Below are 18,766 nucleotides of genomic sequence, written 5' to 3'. Positions count from 1 at the left end.
AAACTCTCCAGAGATCTGGGCCAGTGTTTGCTTGTAAAAAACAGTGTCATGACAGCATCAAACCCAGCCCAGACTCAGTACTCCAGGCACTGAGCTCTTTACAGTCAAGCTCTGAGGATAGCCTTTGTTTCCCAAGGCTCTGAAGCTAAATAACAGTAAGGCAAGCAGGTGAATCAAACGGAGCCAGCGAGGTGGTTGTAAGTGCGTGATAAAAGTACAGAACAACACATGCTACAGCTTGCTCTTTGTCTAATCTTTGGCATGAAGTGATTTCTGGCCTTCACGGCAGGCAGTGTTTTGTATCCCTTCCATCCCCATGGGATTCTGTGGTTTCAGTTTGCTAAATCTTTAAAATTCTTCCCTTAAAAAAGAAAAATCAAGGACTTACAGGTTTTTTTCAGAACTCTTCTCTGCCTTATTTTGACAAGTCTAAGGATTATTCACTTAGCTACGTTTAGGTATAGAGGAGAAACCTACCTTTTCTAAATTTTTGTTTTATCAAATAGATTATAGAGAAGAAAATTTGGAATAGCAAGGGCATGGTCTTAAAATTGTTTTCCATTGAAGTCTAACATCAAAACACAGGTTAGTAAATTGGAACTTAAGCTGTCAAAGGAGCGTGGCAGGTGTCTAATGTCTGAGTGACAAGCACTTCCACCACCCTTCCAGGTGCAATGAATAAGAGACTATGGAGAGGGCAGTCACTAGTATATCAGTAGTAAGCAGAAGCAATGGTTTTTTCACTTTCAGACCAGTCCTTGAAAACTTGTAATAAAGAGGAGGATTAGGCATGTTTACTTGAAAACATTCAGGCTGATGGATAGATACTGGAATGAGTCTGTATTTTGCCCTGCATGCTCTGGTACTTCTACAGCACTAGAATGAAACCGGTACTGAATTTATCTAATGTAGGCAGGATATCTGTTTCTTTCTCTGCAAGCACTTTGTCTTAAAATGTTGGTTGTCTTCTTAAACACAACTGGAGAATTTCATAGAGGTTAATTTAACTTGAGACTTATCCTCTGCGGTCCTACAACTTGCATAGAAAAGTGATTGTCATACATCCCCCATTTATTTCTCACAAAGATGGAGCCTCAAGACAGCTGATAATTAAATATGTTTTTTTCTCATTAAAACGAGAATTAAGTATGTTTTGGAATGACATCAATATTTATCTTTCAGAGAAGTATCCTTGACCATAGCAAATCCTACTCATAGTAGCTGGTTTTGTACTTACACTGAAGTTGCCCTTGCACATAGTACTTCTCATATGCAAAATAAACACCCATTCTTCCCAAATCATCTTATCTTTTGTTTTGATGCTTTAATAGATGCTGTTAAGTATGCAGTATAGACCACTGAATAGCCAATCTCGTTAGAGAGATTCTCTATCTAGATCTACCCAGGAAGTTAAAGAACAGCCTTACACTTCACAGATAAAGAGGATAGGCTACCCGCTAAGCAGCTGGGAAAAGGCATTTATCAAACATCACGTATTTTTTGTCTGTGCATTGAAAACTAATAGAATCAGCATACCATGCACTAAACTGGTCTTTAAATATTTTTAAAGTTAACTGTGTTAATTTTAAAACATGGTAAAAATCTTTCTAAGCACAGAAGAAACAGAAAAAAAAATCACTACTCTTAATTGTATATTTAATATAAGATCAGTGACAGCAAAATCAATGGTATATGATTCATTGGAAGGGGGAAAAGCATACCTGGCAGGACTTTATATATACAGTGTACTCCCAATGCCTTTCAGCTATCAGAACCCTACACAATGTTTGGCATGACTTCATAAATTCATACTGCTTCAGCTGTAAAAGCTGCGAGGAGCAGCTGAAGACTGTTGAGCTTGATGTCAAACAACAGGTTCATCTACAGAAAAAGACCTTTCTGACATGAAAATAAGTATGTAAAGCTTTATAAACCACTCCGGTAAAAGTGGATCAGTCTCTCCTTTAGGCCTAATAGGAAAAGCCAGTGAAGAGCTATCTTTTTTGCCAGCTTTATTGACTCTTGAAGAATCCTAAAAGCAACACTTGTCTGGCAGCAGTAAAGAGAAGGCAGAGGGTAGGAAAAATAGAAAGATGCAGAGCCTCCTCAGGCTGTCACCGAGCTCCAGTCTTTTCACACTCTAATACCTGGCACCCTACCTTGTCCTGGGTTTACGACACAAAACAGCAAAATGCAGAAGATAGCTCTTCACTGCTGCTGTGCTCTTGTAAGTCAGTCCTTCTAGGCCAGCTAGTAATGCATTGTGTGAGAAGTGCCAAGAATTAATTAATGGTGGCCTCCTTAAACAAGTAGTCCATCCTTCTGCTGTGATAGTAGTATAGTCATACCTTGTAGTTTCTAAACCCATCTTGCTATAGGGACTAATCATGAAAGATCCTTCTTTCCTCTTCACTAATACTGTGTAATCACTGTTAATCTACAGTGCTGTATAGGGAAACATTTGGATGCAGCATAGCAAATGTACAGTGAGGAGTATCAAATATTTTAGAAAGAAGAAAAGATTTGTTACTGAATCATGCATGTTAGGATAGGTAACATTATATTTTTGTTGTAAAGTAAAACATTATTTTTATACCCACAACAAAACATGGACCTGCAGAACTTTTCAAGCAATCTTCTAACAGCTTCATACGAGTCTTCTGCAGCTCAGGACTGTCCCATTCATCTGCTTCAACTCCCCAGTATAAGTCTATTACCTGGAAAATAGTACGCAACATTGCTACTTTATCATACGCCCTTTCTAACTGTCAAATTAAAAATTAGCTTTGTCACATTTTGTGTACTGTTAAGCATTGCTCTGCAGTGCAGGAAAAGGCAGTGAGGTCTATATCCAGTCCTTACACAGACTGGCAGGGTTTCCTTAGGTAAATGACAGTTCAAGCCTCTTATTTTCCCTCCCAGATAGTCCCTCCTGGGACAGTCTCTCATTTCATATTCGTTTTTTTTTTTCAGAGATTAGCATGACAAGATCTTGATTTGATGTAGTCTTTATTTGCTACTAGATTGCATATAATGGATAGGTAAGAATAATTCAAAAGCATTGATAAAATCTTGGCTCCATGGAAATTAATGGGAGTTTTGCTGTGGATCAGTCAAGACCACGGCTTGACACCCTGTGTCAATTGTATCCACAGGACATAAACTCATCCTGTGCCTGTGGGTAAAAAAAAAAAGAATATGTGCTGTTCTGTAATATCGCACTTCCTTTGTTAGCTGGTCTTTGTTACTTTTGGAGCAGAGATGGTATAGATAGGCAATGGCAGACAGCTTGCTGTCCAGGCTTTCACGTGTAGTGACAGACTCAGTTTTGTGGTGGTAATCAGTTGCGAACAAACTCCTGGAAGAAACTGGAATATGGATGTTAAATTTATTTGAAGAAATTAAGTGATGAAGTGTGATTTCACCACACATTTTAACTAACAGGCTGAATTCTTACTGTTTTTATAAGAATTTAAAAGAATAGGGGTCATATGTATGCATTTCTTTTGGAATAAAACTTACGGTACATGCTACTACTCTCTCATTTAAGCTACTATTGCTTGTTAATATAATGTATGTAACTTGAATAAAAAAGTCCAAATGGGCAGGTAAAAAAAAAGAATCAAAATTGTATTAAGGCATCAATATATTACAATATTGTTTATTGTAGTATTATTTGTACTGTGGAAGCACTCTGCTGTTTCCGTAAGAAACAGAATCACAAAAGTAGCTGTTGTCTAAACAGATTATAAAAACAATCTGAAGACCTAATACAAGAACTAATAATGGGTTGATGTATTCTCCAGTTTACAGCTGGTTAATCTCCTTGGAAAATTTCTCATAACAGTAAATGCTAAGATTTAAGACCTAATCCTAGAAGTATTTTTGCCCATGTTTAATTTCACTACCAACAGTCTCGTTGGTTATTTCTGCTAGAGAAGTTTGGGATGTGTGTCAGTGTTTGCTGGAGTAGGCACACTGTTGCCAAACACAAGAGGTAATCTACAGTCTGACTGATGATGAGTGAAATAGCCCAATGTATAGAATGCATTGTAGCTTACACTGCCAAGAAAATACACTTAATGTCTTTATTTTTTACATAAACTCTGTTCCAAAATTTTGCTGGAACAAGCAGCCCGTGTTTTACAAAACTACATCTCAAACAGCCCTCCTATTTCCCTCATTTGTACTGATTCCTTCCCTGTCCTTTTTTTCTTTTAGTCTCATTAGGAAAAAGCATTCCCTTCTTCCTCTCTCCCTTCTGTTATTTATCTATACAACTTCATTATTGAACTTCACATTGTATTCAGCTGATTACTTGAAGGATGTATGACAGAGCTTAAGTATTCTGGTCATAGAATTAGAGCATCTTAGCATACAGTCAAAAATATTTGAATTACCAGCTGAATGAATTTACTGTGCTGCTCAAGTTCATCTGAAACATAAAAGCCATTTCTATTTTAATTAACTCTTCAGAAATCACGTTAATTCTGTAAACGTGAAGAGGAAGCTCTCTGGAATAGCAGATATTGTAGACGCTCAGTGGCTGCCTTCTGTGTGTTGTGTTACGTTACAGATTATTTTTATGGGGAAACACAATTTTGGCACATAGTATCTTAATGTGTTATAATTTTGTCCTGCAAGAGGAAATATTTTAGCCATCAAACCTCTGAAGACACCGAGAATTTAAAAATGAGGGGCTTATTGGTTTTTCTTTATGCTAACTAAAATAAATGGGATTTACAAAATTAAAGAAATGGTACAACAAGACAACTCTATCTGTAACAAGTTTTTACTTACACTTGGAAAAACTGGGTGACAAACACCCACTCTAACTTTCAGTAAGGCTGCCAAGGTGAGATGACAACCAGCTCCGTGCGAGAGCTACTTACACGCACTGGACTGACAGTGGTCTACTTCAGTCCCACACTAGCCACTTAATGGGGACTTTTCATTCACAATTTAGTGTTTCCTTTTGCTTATTTTAGCTTTTGTCCCGCCAATCTTACAGTTTCACAGATTTTTCTATGGAAATGAAATAATTTTATCTTTATCTCTTCCAAGTGCTTGAAAAAAAACTAAAAAATTTAATGCAAAATTCCACTTTTCTTCTAGCATATATCACACAGTGAAAATGATTTGAAACAGTTAATTGTTCCCTAGAAGAAAAGACTATGCTGCTAATTAACTATGGTTAATTATCCTCCAAAAATCTTCTATTACAACTACTTTCTTTAACATCTCTGTCCTCCTCTAAAAAAAATATTGTATTTCAGGTACCATGCGCTCTGGAAGTCTTTTTCTCAGCTTACTTGCTTTCTGTCTTGACCAGTACCTGTTTTTTCAGAAATATTTTCTGATTCAATGGAAAAGGAAGTCCATTGAGCAAACAAATTCATAGAGTGATTGAATATATTCAGTTCTGCTTCCACACACATGGTGGTTATGTTCCCGAACAGCTCCCACCAATGCGACGACGCCTGACAGAACTCATGCTTTGCAACAACTGAAACACTTATCAGTGCAGCCAGATGACTCAGCGGAAGCTGGAGCAAGGAATGCACTCAAATGCATTGCATTTGGGTCGTGACTTACCAGGAGGAGGTCACCTTCAGGACACCCTATATTAGAGTGCATTTGTGGAAGCCACATGCAAGGTAGTTCTTGTTTGGTCAGTAGAATATTACATATCAGGATGAAAGTTATGTGTTCTGCTCTGTACAGGGAAATATAAGTTTATCCCTGTATCTGAAAAGTAGAGAATACTTTCCTGACACCACTGCACTGAAAACTGCAGCCTTGATTTTGGATGCTAACCTAAGAAACTGAGCGTATCAAGAATGGAAGGGCAAAAAAAAAAAAAGTTTTGATAAAGTCTACCTCAGAGCCTCCTCCAAAATGCTTTACTACCTTCCCTGGGTAATTTTTTGTACAAGTTTTCCTACCTTGCTTCCACAGAAATGTGACAGCTTTCTAGCTGTTTTCAGAAATGTGTCAGTGGAGCTGTCTCTCAGACCTCATATCACATAAGGATGCTCCTGGTGTTGAAACTATATAATAAAATAATTTGCTTCCATGAATATCAATTAGGGTAAACTTAATTATTCCTCCCCTAGAGACTATATTACAATCCATTTGAAGAAAGACATGTTTCCTCTCACAAAGAATTCAGTGGATTCTGATCTACTTGGAAGAGACATTTCCCTCCTGCCACTGAGATGTCTCCTCAAAGATGTCTGAGAAATAAGGAGTTTATATTTTCCATTAATATCACATGGTAATAACAGGAGAAAAATGCTCTATTATTTAAATATCTTTTGCTATTCCTTGCATGTACCACTGCAGCTGGGACTTCCCAATCAGCTGATGAGCTAGGACCTTCAGATAAAATTCTTTTATAGCCATAATCAAAAATCACTCCGGAATTTACCACCATGCAGATTCAGCAACTCCACTGTGACTCAGGGAATTAAAACCAAATATCCTAATTTAAGAACTTGTTATTTTGATTAAAAACCAGCTGCATCAAGAATAATACACTGGGAGGAACAGGATGTTGCATAAAAGGCATTAGCTGTTTCCAAGTAAGCTACGCTCTGGAGAGCTGAGTTTTTGGGGTCACTAAGATGGGAGGTTAATACTAGTATGCGAGGAAGGCTTGAGGATGTAGAACTAGAATTTTTTTAAAATTGAACAACTTTTTTACAACATCACAAGCTGTATTTGTTTCTCTCAGAAGAGAGCCAGTTCCAGGCCTGATGGGACTTTATTGGATGGCTTTACTGGACTGTGAATTAGGATATATCTCATTTAAAAGTACCAGTGACTTTAACTGTGATGCCAAACTCGTGGGTTTTAAGACAAATGCAACTGTATTTATTACCAGTTGGCTCTTACCAAAGATGTGGATGGGTCTATGTCTTCCATAATGCAAAGGAAAACATGAACTGACTGAAGCAATGGGAATTTTACAATTGACATTAAAGGAAGTAAATTCCATAGTATATAATCACAATAGAAATGTTCCACATCCAATTCATTGTGGTAATCAGTTTCAATATTCACCTGGTTAAATTATTTTCCACATTACAGTGGAAGACAAACCTGTAGTTAGAGTACATACAACTATTATGTGAATATACAGATGGTGCTACTTCAATGATTACATGAAATTAAAAATAGGTTGCATTAACTTAAGTACGGCTTCTAGAAGTACAACATGCTAATTCAGATGTAACATTATTTCTTCTTAAATACTCTGAATATCTAAAATAGAGGTGGTTTCACTAAGTTTCTAATGTGAGTCATCAGTTTATTGCCATACTGCTTGTACCACCAGTGCAATGTTGCATTGTAAAACTGTGATTTTCATCTATTCAGAATTTACCTCAATTCTGCCTGTAAATTAATTTAGGTACATCAGTTCAGTACAATTAACATATGAAATAATTTTTTTGCAATTTTCTCTTTTAACAATGATATTTTAAAATGTTATCTGTTTTAAATAGAGTTAATTTCAAGAAAAAGGAACACAAGATTCAACACAACAAAACCTACCTGAAATTCCAGCCCATAGTTTTCCCTGCAGAATTCTCTCAGCTTAGGATATACGTGTTCTCTTAGGGCGCTCCTTTCTGCTATTGTATCTGTGTTGGGGAAAAAGATGTTACTAACAATATTTATATGTACTCTGCTCTTCTACTCAGAGATATAGATTTATCACATAAAAAAGAGCCCTTAACACCCTCCCGCCACATCCGTAATGAAAATCGAGCGCTAGGATTTAATCTCCAAACTGTGTTGTATAAACACATAAATGTGTTTGTATATGCAACATTAGGCTTCATACACATCTTAATATTACGACATATTTCAATACAGCACAGCTGAATTAATTTTGTAATTCAGCAGTCAGAATTTCTTTATCAGTTTGCCTCCTATTTAATTTTCAGGAAGCTGAATTTTATGAATTAGAAACACCATTGAACAAAGAGATATACCAAAGTTGAAATAGATCTCTATACTTAGAAATAACTCAATAACATTAATTAGTGACATTGTGTCAAACACTATAACTTTCTTCACCATCTTTAATCTGATAGTCTCTTAAAAGGAAGAAAGCTGTTAATAGCATTATTTATGGTATCTTTTGGTCCAGGTGACTCCTGCTATCATACTAAATGCGCAGTTCTGACATCATGCTTTTCTCACCATGCAAAATGACATGTGTTTTGATAACAAAGTACAATATGGCAATGATGCCAAAATTATTATTAAGTTCTGTCTGTCCAAGTTAGCCTGAACACATTTATATAAACCATATGACTCAAGAAACACACTGTCAAATTTGAAGTAAATTTGGTTAGTAATGAATCTTGCACAGATTTATTGTCTCTCCCAGTAAGACTAAGATATGTGATGGATTTTGCTAGGTCTAGATTGTGATCAGTGTCAACTGAGTTAAGACACAGAGGGATGATGCTGTTGCTGAGTTACTTTCAAAAATAACACAACTGTTGTAAACTACTAGATCTGAGCACCACATGATGAAAAATAAAAAATAGGAGTGATGGAAAACCTCTACTGCAGTTACAGCAATATTTGTATAACTGCACTGAAACAAAACAATATGTTAAAACTGATTTAATAATCCCCATATTACTGTAAACCAGATATGTGTGCAAATCTAACAATGTTTTGTTTATCAGTCCCAGCTGATATATCTAAGTCAGAGGCCTGTTCATACAATCATGGTCACAGATCTATATTCTTTCTTATTTTGACAATTCGAGTATGAAATATGTAATTTAATTCATTACATCAAAATCTTAATATCCTTCTTAATATTTAAATATACTTTTGAAATACTGAATAAATGTGTGCTATAATTACCATTTATCTTTATAAACAGAAAACAATCCAGAACACCTCCAAAGAAACTATTTCATATGAAATCTGCATCAAGGCTCACTTAGTCCACTTAATCTAAATTACCACAGTCCTTGCCTCACAAACTTTTGATGGGGAAAAAAGTCAAAGGTGTAGTAGTTTTCATAAAATGTCCTCTCTAAGTGCAACAATATTATGTATTTATGATTTCATGTTTTAAAATATGCTAACTATGCTAATGTTGTCTGAAGACAAAGAACGGTCCAGAAGCATTAGTCAAGTCCTTGCTCCATTGCAAACTTTCTATTTGACTGTGGGCAAGCAACTCAAGGCAAGATCCTAAATCTGCAGTGCACAGTTTTTACATATCTGATTTGAACACTGCAAATAAGACAGACCGTGCTCTGGGTTATGTTCAGAGGACTGTGGTCTCACTCCCTCTCTCAGGCACTGAAGAGGCTGTACCAGGAGTGCTGTGTCCAGCTCTGGGTGCCCCAAATCAGGAGGATGGGGAGGAATCTGGAGAGGCTACTGAGATGATCAGGGGCCAAGAGCACCTGGCCTACAAGGGGAGACTGAGGGATCTGGGCTTCTTTAGTCTGGCAAAGAGTGTAAGGGGAACCTGACTGCAGCTTACAACTTCTTCTAAGGCACTTACAGAGATAATGGAGCCAGCCTCTTTGCGGCAGTGTCAGACAGTACAACAAAATGACAACATACTAGAGCTTGGGAAGTTCAGGCTGGACACTAGGAGAAGCTCCTCCGTCCTTGGAGCTCTTTAAGACTCAACTAGACAAGCTCGTGGTTGACCAAGTTACTACTGGTAGCATTTCAAGAGGGAGGTTAGCCCAGATGACCTCCTGAGTTCCCCTTGCAACTGACAGCGATCCTCCTGTCTTTTCAAAGAACCTGCAGGTTTGCCTTAGTCATCCAAGCCGCTCATAGAGTGCCTAGGAAGACTTTTGCATGGGCCAGGGGGAGCAGAACTAGAGTAAAATAGCTGGTGCCAAGGACCCATGCCATATGTATCTCAGGGGATTTTCCTTTGGATTGGGCTCAACCCCCGCAAACATTTGGAGTGCATTAGGTGAGATCTTGTTTTTCACCCAAAAGGAACACAGCTCACGCACATGAAGACTGCTCTGTTATGATGTGAGTCAAAGTATATTAGATAGTGATGATAAAGAGATCCCCCTCAGAAACGTTCTTCAGATACGGATGAATACAGACGCATCCTACAAATACTTAGGAATGGCGTACAAAAAACAACACACACAGCCCAGAGCTGCCTCGGTACCTAAGGAACAGAGAGACAGATGAGCTGCTCCCACCTTAGGATCCACCAGCATTAATTTTCTCTCATACTTCAATGCCTAAGTCAATCTTTTCTTGCAGAACGTAGCACACAGCTAATATGACTAATTAGCCGGAGAGCTGCACTGTGCCAATGCAGCAGTATTATTTTGGCTCCAAAACAACTTTTCTCAGTGCCAGCTTGGAGTCACTGTACTGCACAGTGTTGCTGTACCTTGTGATAAAAGCTACCTGCATACTTCACTTCATTTGAAATAATTCAATTTTTGGTTGTTTTTTTTTTTAACATTCACAGTATCTGAGGCCCTTAGGTCAGTTAGTGATAGAAGACTGAGCTAAAACAAACTGATTCTTGCCTCTCTGAACTGAAATTAATAATGACTACAGCTTTGATATTAAGGAAACAACAATTCACAGTTACTTAAATGATCAATGTGACAGAGGACAGAACAGTCTTACTAGGGAACTAAAACAGGTGAAGTTGCAGGAACAAAAAAAATGTTGGAAAAGGCCAGAAGTTAAATGATAGAAGGGAAATATATTTTCTGAGGTGTACAACAGATAAACCCATCTTCTGCTGCTTTCCATTTATGCCCACAGGACTTACCCTGCAGAACACCACTGGCTCTACTTTTAGAACATGGTGCTGTTCCCTGCAGCGTAACTTGCAAGTCTTGCTCAGAAAATGAAACAACACACTGCAAAAGTAGTGCTATATTTCTAATACATTATAAATGAAATAGGAAGAGCTAAAACACTCCTTCAACTAGAACGGTGTTCTGGATAAGACGCTCGGCACCCCCATCCTGTATTTTTATTCTCACCTCCAAATACAATGGAATGTTCTTATCTAATTGGAATTTGAGCCTGGTGCTTATATTAATGAATTTTTAAAATTCCTGTAGTTGTAATAAGTTGCGAAACTTTAAGGAAACAGAAGTGCATACAGTTAAGATGAACTACAGAAATTAGTATGGATGGCAGGTAAGCTGGTTTAATTAAATAAAATCTAACCTGATTTACAGTGACAGCAAATCTGTGAAGCTGGCAGATCCTAACAACAAAAATGTCACACAGGCAAAATCCACCTTCCAGACTGCTGCTACAGATGAATGGATTAACTAAATAACATTCTTCTAGCAGCCAAAATGAGACAGTAGCTGTTAGGTGAGCTTTATACACCTCCTAATGTTAATTCTGATACTCTGAAATCCAAATCATAGTCCACAATAAAATGTGGGAATGAAACTACATCTGCAAAAACATTAAGACAAGACTTTAAAAAGCCCCAACCCGAAATTAATCTCCAATATTTAAATCAAACCAAAAAGTAACCCTGTCTTGGGAGAGACAGTGACTTGCTGAACGCTTATATTTCTTGCAAGTGCTAACTTGTGCAGATGGTTGCCTCCTGAGCCAGCCCATAACCACACCATCCTGCCTACCCCTACACTTTGAACTTGCTGAGAATGCCATCGCAGCCCTCCCTCTCTCCGTGCATCCCCAGAGTAAGGATGAGGACAAAACTGAATTAGCCAGGCATGCGTTCATGGTCTTTCTGCCAAATAATAGGGAATTGCTATTTAAACACGACTGTTTGTGTGAGGTGTGATTTCAGACCGCGTGTAGCTCAGTCAAATCACTGCCAATTTTCATTAGAGTACTCCAAGGTGCCGCTTCTCAGCGTGAACTATTTCCATGCCAAAGCCTGACCTTCAAACGCAAGCTGTTCTACTATTAAAGTCACTTATTTTATTTTTAATAGGGAAAGTATATTTTACCTTCTTGTGTTAGTAAACAGACGATGTGTATTTACAAACAGTTGCCAAACATTAATCTCTAGGATAAAATAGGTCATGGAAAATAGCCTAGTTGAAGAAAATTTCAAAACGTAGATGCAGGCGAACAGAACGAGTTAACATGGAAGCCCAATGGAAATTGCCCATTTTAAAGCACCAGTTATTCTGCCCTAAGACCAAACAGTTTTTCTTCTTGCTGTGGTCGTACTGGTCTGAATTCAACCACAGTGATAGGAATGGCTGTTTCGCATGCATGGACTGCAGTCACATGATGACCCTTATTCAACCAAGGCTCAACACAGCTGAACAGGGAGGCTGCTCAGCCCCATCCTGTTATTGTGTCTTGCACAGAGGGTGCCAATGTGGGGAGAGTGGGTCCCACTCGACCGCCCTCAAAGGTGCAGTGCATTCAAGCTGAAAGTCTGTCCAGAGAAACAGAACCCATGAGTAATCCTACCCAAGCATGACGCAACAGGTTGAGGCCCTCAAGCAGGGGAAAGTCCTAAGTAGGGAGGGCGTTTCAACTGCTACAGTTTGACTGACAAGAGGAACACAGCATTACGCAGTGTGAGGGAGCTGGTAGGAAAATTGTTGACTGACGCGACAGGTTGAGGCAGGCAGCTGAACCTGGAAGGACCAAGGCAGAAAAAGAAAAAGAAGAAAAAAGCTGCCCTTGCAGCTGTTCAAGGTACCACAGAAATGAACGTCATACGGGGCCACAGAGCTGCCTGCAGGTTTCATCTCCAGCCCATCACCCAGGAAAGAGCAGGTCCTTGTATGCACAGAAGAAACAATTTGTGTATCACCTCCCTGTCCTTGGTGTTCCCATGCTTTGCAGTGGGTCAGGACAGAAGCTTGCTGGGGACCTTGACCTCACCTCTTTCACAGACTGCTTCTCTCCTAGCTTAGTCTCCTGCACAAATGCACAAAGATATGTTTATTATCACGTAATGTTACAAGTCGTCCGTACAACTGTGGAGGTCTGGGGCCCAGGATGAGCAGAGAACATCATCTAATCTAGCCCTGAATGGATATCCACTAAGATACCCAGCTATTTGCTCCTCTAAGTATTCTAAATCCTTAGATTTGCTGGATGGATAGGACAGATTCTTGCCATAGGATTTTTTTAATGCATTGTAATATTAAAAAATGTGGGTATTTTATAGCCATTGTCTACTAACTGCAGTGAGAATTTCTGTACTTGAATCATCTATGGATATGATGCAGATAAGGTTAAAAATTACTTATCAGCAATACCAAGTAAGGAAGTGGCTGCCAAACCTCTTAATGCTAGTACATTCCCATCATGTAGGACTATTCAACTGAATTATTCCTTTTAAACTGTCTTTTTACTAATAATGCACAATAGCATTGTATATTACCCCTGATACTAAAAGCTTTGAATACCAGTAGGTAACAAATGTCCCTAAATATTATGGAAAGCTTGTCTCTGAAAATAATACCATAATAATAAGTCATTTGCATTTCTACTGTGCCTTTTATCTGAGAATCTCAGAGCACTTTGCAAGCAATGAATTTGAATCATATAGCTTGTAAGAGAGGGAAAAATTACTTGAGCTACCTAGTACCCTTGCCTTCCTAGAAAATGAACTCCATAGACTCTGTTGTCATTTCCTTCCCTTGGGAATTCTGTGTGTAGAGACACCCAAGACTCTTTTTAGGGCCTGGGTCACTTCTTCTGGTGTGCCCTCCCCAGACAACACTGCTGACCTTCAGGTCTCTACTGGCTCTCTAAGAAGGCAGCTGAAAAACTGGACAGCCTGAAGGCCATTCATTAATGAAACTAAAACTGAGAACTGACTGCAAACCTCCAAATAAATTCTGACTAGCCAAATACTGCAACATTACTGTGATGTACACATCTGCTTGTCCCCGCCCCCTGCGTGACAGTGGGAGCTCTCTTGTGGGATGTGCAGAAAGTGTGCGCGACTCCGCTGGCCTAAGGAGGACCTAGACTGCAGTCCTTCAGCTCAGAGGTTAGCGCTCCAGCCACCAGGATATTGCACAATAACACTGGTGCCATGTCCCTCTCCTCCACCATCTCAGTTCTTAAAAAAATAAATACAGCAACAGCGGGCTGAGCATTTGAGCCCAAAGGAATGGCGGCTTGGCATGAAAATCAGAAGAAGTAACAGAAAATAACATTAAAATAGTAAGTAATCCTGAAACGTGTCTCTCAATTGTGAAAAATGACAGTATGTGACTACAAATTTGTGGTCTACACCAGGACATTTAAACAAACACATTTTCAGAACAAAAGACCTAAATATCCGAGGCAGGATTAAAAATGTAGGGCATAATTATAAGCCTGAAACTTCTAGATGCAGCAATTAAGCTTCATTTTCAGCCCAAAATCAAACAATATCCGATTTAAAATGAGGTGTAGTTTTAAAACTTATTTTGCCGAAATTTTCCCTACTGTCAGTCGGTAAGATGACAAATTTAAAACAACACATATAGAATATGTATTTATTGTTTTCTTGATTATATATAATGCTTAATAGCTGGCCACATTTCCCATTGATATCTTACTTATAAAATACCCTGTATCTTGATGGTTAATATGATTAAGCAGTGCCACCTATTGGCTTAACAATAACACCCAGCTGTCAATTTATATACGTAAAAAAATGAGAGAACTAGTAAAATCAAAGGGGTCAAGACCTGTGTTAAAATACAGAATTTTGGGGAAATATCAGTGTGGAACTAACATGACTGAAGGGAAACGCAGCTCCTATATCTAAATATCAAAAGATTTTTGAGTATTCACATGACTGTGTTCCCAACTTAAAACAAATGTTGGTTTCTGAGAATTATTATGCATACAACATGCTTACATGAAACAAATTTGAATTCTGATCTGAAGGTGGGTGAAGTTAATGGAAAGATCTGTTAATCTCAGTGGATCTTAAATGAAGTTTTACATTTGTGGCATGTACTGAAACCCAGTATCTTTTGATGCCTTACTGACTTCCACCGGTTTGGATGAAATCCTCTAATCCTCAAATAAATTAATAAATAAAAACCTACTGCATACTCATTAAATCTAGTGGGTATGGTATGAGTGAGGACTCTGAAGCAGAATTTTCTCTCATAATATATCTTAATAACTAACCTCACATTACCCCTTGGGAACACAGCACCCTCATAGGTAGATGTTCTTAAAGAAAAATGAAGAGTTAAGTTGATCTGGAATCCTTTCCCCATCCTGCAGATGGTCTCTAGATAGCAGCCTGGGTGCCTAGGGGTCCTTGCATCCCTCAGCTACCATTTGTGGCAAACACCAATGCATCTGCATGCAAATGCCAAGGCACAGTGGGAGCTTCAGCAGCCCCATGGGTTGAAGGCAGAATCTCTGCAGGGGGAGAATTTTGCCTTCTGCAAACTGCACAAGCGGGAGAATTCAACAAAATCGGATTCTTTCATTTAGTAAAGCAAACTAGGAAAAGCTTGTTGTGGTTTAACCCAGCAGGCAGCTAAACACCACACAGCCATTTGCTCACTCCCCACTGCAGTGCCATGGGGGAGAGAATTGGAGAAAAAAAGTAAAATTTGTGGGGTGAGATAAAGACAGGTTAATAGGACAGAAAAGGAAGGGAAAATAGTAATAATGGTAGAAGAATATGCAAAACTAGTGATGCACAATGCAATTGCTCACACCCTCCGACCAATGCCCAGCCCATTCCTGAGCAGTGGTCCCCATCCCCTAGCTAACTCCCCCAGTTTATATACTGAGCATGATGTTACATGGTATGGAATATCCCTTTGGCCAGTTTGGATCAGCTGTCCAGGCTGTGTTCCCTTCCAGCTTCTCACTGGCAGGGCATGAGAAGCTGAGAAGTCCTTGACTAGTGTAAGCACTGCTTATCAATAACTAAAACATCAGTGTGTTATCAACATTATTCTCATCCTAAATCCAAAACACAGCACTATACCAGCTACTAGGAAGCAAATTAACTCTATCCCAGTTGAAACCAGGACAAGGTCTTGAAAACATGACAATTTACAAACAATTATTGTCATACAGTTGAATGATGTGACATGAGAAACTGAAGACACAGGACATTTAGAGATACCAAAATTAAGTCTGAAAATTATCTCTGCAGAACACCAAAGCTTATTACAACTAAGTACTGGAAAACAGCAAAGCCTGCAAGGACAAGAATTTGCAACTATAATAAAAATTAACGTGAAAGAAAAACTTCTTATGAAATCTAAAAGAGGACTTCAGAGCGAGCTCTGCAAAAACGCCTGCCAGTGCAGTAACAAAGATACATGCAAAAATCCTACTAATTCATCTAGAGGTGTCAACTCACACTTCAAAAAAACATGGAATTACCTAGAAAGCAGAAAAGAAGCTGTACAACACTGGAAAATGTTTTTAACAATTAAGTTGAGCGTACTGCAGTAGCTTTACTATTTTTTTTCTGACATTACTAGACCAAAGAGAAACAATCAGGGTACGTTACTAAAGCACTTGAGGTAATGGGGCAGTGGCAATCAATACAGCAACAGGATGTCACAGACATTTTGTCTCCTGACTGGATTGCAGATTCAAGTGCTGGAAGTAAACAAAGTAGTATGTTTTAGGCTTTGAGAAGGCATAAAGTGGAGGTGAGCCATGAAAAAACCATGAGAAAGCAAGGCTCATAAAAGCACACACGTATTTCACAGTACAGCCACTGCAGGCCTATTAAATACAACTCATTCTGAAGCAATTCAAGCAAACACTTCTATGTGACTTTACATCTGGCAGCACTGCAAAGCTATGGAAGAGCTCTGCAAGCACTGTTAGCTCTCCGTTAAAGTTGTCCCTCCCTTCTCTAAACTTTCTATTTCAGTTCACAAGTCACAAAGTTCTAATCCAGGCCATATTCTCCCTTAAGTTTGGTGGAGCATGGCCATGGTTTGGGTCACTACAAAACTGCTGAAGTCAGTCGGGCCAGCTGGGAAAGTATGACTGATAAACGTAGCCTACTGTATGGGCTTCAAGTGGAACATGTTATGACTCTTACACCAGAAGATGAGAAAGTCTTGAACCTGAGACTTGTGGCTGTGCAAAGACACCCACAGAAGAAGGGAGAGGCGCTGCTTGCTATCAGTGCAGTAAATCTGCATCAATAAAGTAGGAGTTTGCTTTGCAACAGACTTTTTTTCTTGATGCTAAATGGAGAGGACGATTAAGTAACATCACTGCACAGTCAGAATAGTACTTGGCTGCTGTAGAAACAGTTACCAAAGATGAAGAAACTAAATGACAATCCTGGCAAAGGAGAGCGGCTGCATGAGGGCATTAAGCCCAGAACAACAGGACTGCGTGAGGGAGGGATGCCAGAAACTCAACCACGCCTTGCCTAAATACGAGAATCTCAACTGATTTCGTACCGGACTATTTCATAATCCAACAGACAGCTTTTACCTACCTATAACCACCCACTTACAGGCACTGCGGTACAACAGTTTTTAAAACTGAGAATTCCAGGTGGGGTCTGCACTAGAAGTCATTGAGCATGACCAAATAATTCACAAAACTGGCTTGTTTTGATGGGTTACGTAATGTCTGAGAGGAAAACAGTGATTGACATGCGAAGGAAGAGTGATTTATCTTACCTCCATTCTCCCTTACCCTTTCCAATTCTAATGATTCACCTAAGCATTATTTTCAGTGAAGATAATATAATCTGGTTGAAAAGGCTATTTTAAAATAAAATTTCAAATGTATCTGTTTTTATGAGAAAAATATTTTTGTGATGACTTGATTTTACTATATTTTGTTTTCCTGTTCCAGATTTTATTAATTTCTTCTGCTTGCTAACCATATTTAGTTAATGATAGATATTAAGGTAATAGTAAATTTGTAGTGTAACAATCTTGAGTTAGTAATTGAAAAAGGACAATACATACTCTAATCACTTTCTCCATTTGAGAAGCAGATGTATTTGAAACAACTACGTGCAATTTTCCACTAATACATTTCACAAGTGTGATACAGGACATAATATTTGAAGAACTTCCAGACTGGCATACCAATTCAGTCAATCGGAGCCTGAACTACAGACTGTCTTCCAAATTAGTACTTTCAAATTACGTTAGCCATCTTCCCCAACTCTTTGCTCTTATTTTCACAATAATGATACCCAAATAGCTACAATGACCTTTAAAGGAGGGTAAAGGTCTTCTGCGATGCTGTATTCTCAACGGCAGTGTAGAAGATGGCTGAAAGTGTGGACTTGACTTCATATCCACTTCTTGTACTGCCAGACACTAGCAGTCCTTCTCAATGCCTGCGAAGATATTTGTCCCTTGGTCACAGAATATCTAAAAACATCGGCAAGACATCTTCTACACCTACATACTGCTAAACACAACTGAATCCACAACTGGGGATCTAATTTCTTTTATTTGAAATAATTTTGAATCTACATAATCACTATGAGGAGATGACCGTGGTATTAACACTGGAACAATATAGCAGAAATGGAATTGCTTGGTAGCATTATGTAGTTGATTATATGGTTGATTATAGAAAGTATAAAACAGAAAATTGATAATTAGAACAGGTGGAGTGTAAGGAGAGCATTTGCATTTTTAGCTCTTTTCTAAAGAAAGGAGGAATATATGATGATCTGTGTGTCTTCCACATCTTCTGTTCTCTTTTGAAAAATATTAACTCATGATTGACATTAAAGAAATCTGACAGAATTATATTAATCTCAAATATAGTGACTATCCTATATGAGAAT

The 18,766-nt window shown here is 38.5% G+C and overlaps 1 protein-coding gene across 1 annotated transcript in view; it reads right to left on the bottom strand.

The window, feature by feature from the left end:
• The window catches only part of NWD2 (NACHT and WD repeat domain containing 2), a 58,767-nt gene that overhangs the window by 27,784 nt on the left and 12,217 nt on the right, over positions 1–18,766 (bottom strand). The window contains exons 2-3 of the mRNA XM_064449275.1: positions 7,558–7,646; positions 2,601–2,717 (exon numbers count right to left, since the gene is read on the bottom strand). Coding sequence (XP_064305345.1) covers positions 2,601–2,717; positions 7,558–7,646 — 206 coding nt within the window. The remainder of the gene's footprint in view (positions 1–2,600; positions 2,718–7,557; positions 7,647–18,766) is intronic.

This window comes from Phalacrocorax carbo, chromosome 4, assembly GCF_963921805.1.
Source record: "Phalacrocorax carbo chromosome 4, bPhaCar2.1, whole genome shotgun sequence".
Lineage (NCBI taxonomy): Eukaryota > Metazoa > Chordata > Aves > Suliformes > Phalacrocoracidae > Phalacrocorax > Phalacrocorax carbo.
The sequence above is the reverse complement of the archived record's forward strand: the minus strand, read 5'-3'. Positions and strand labels throughout refer to the sequence as shown.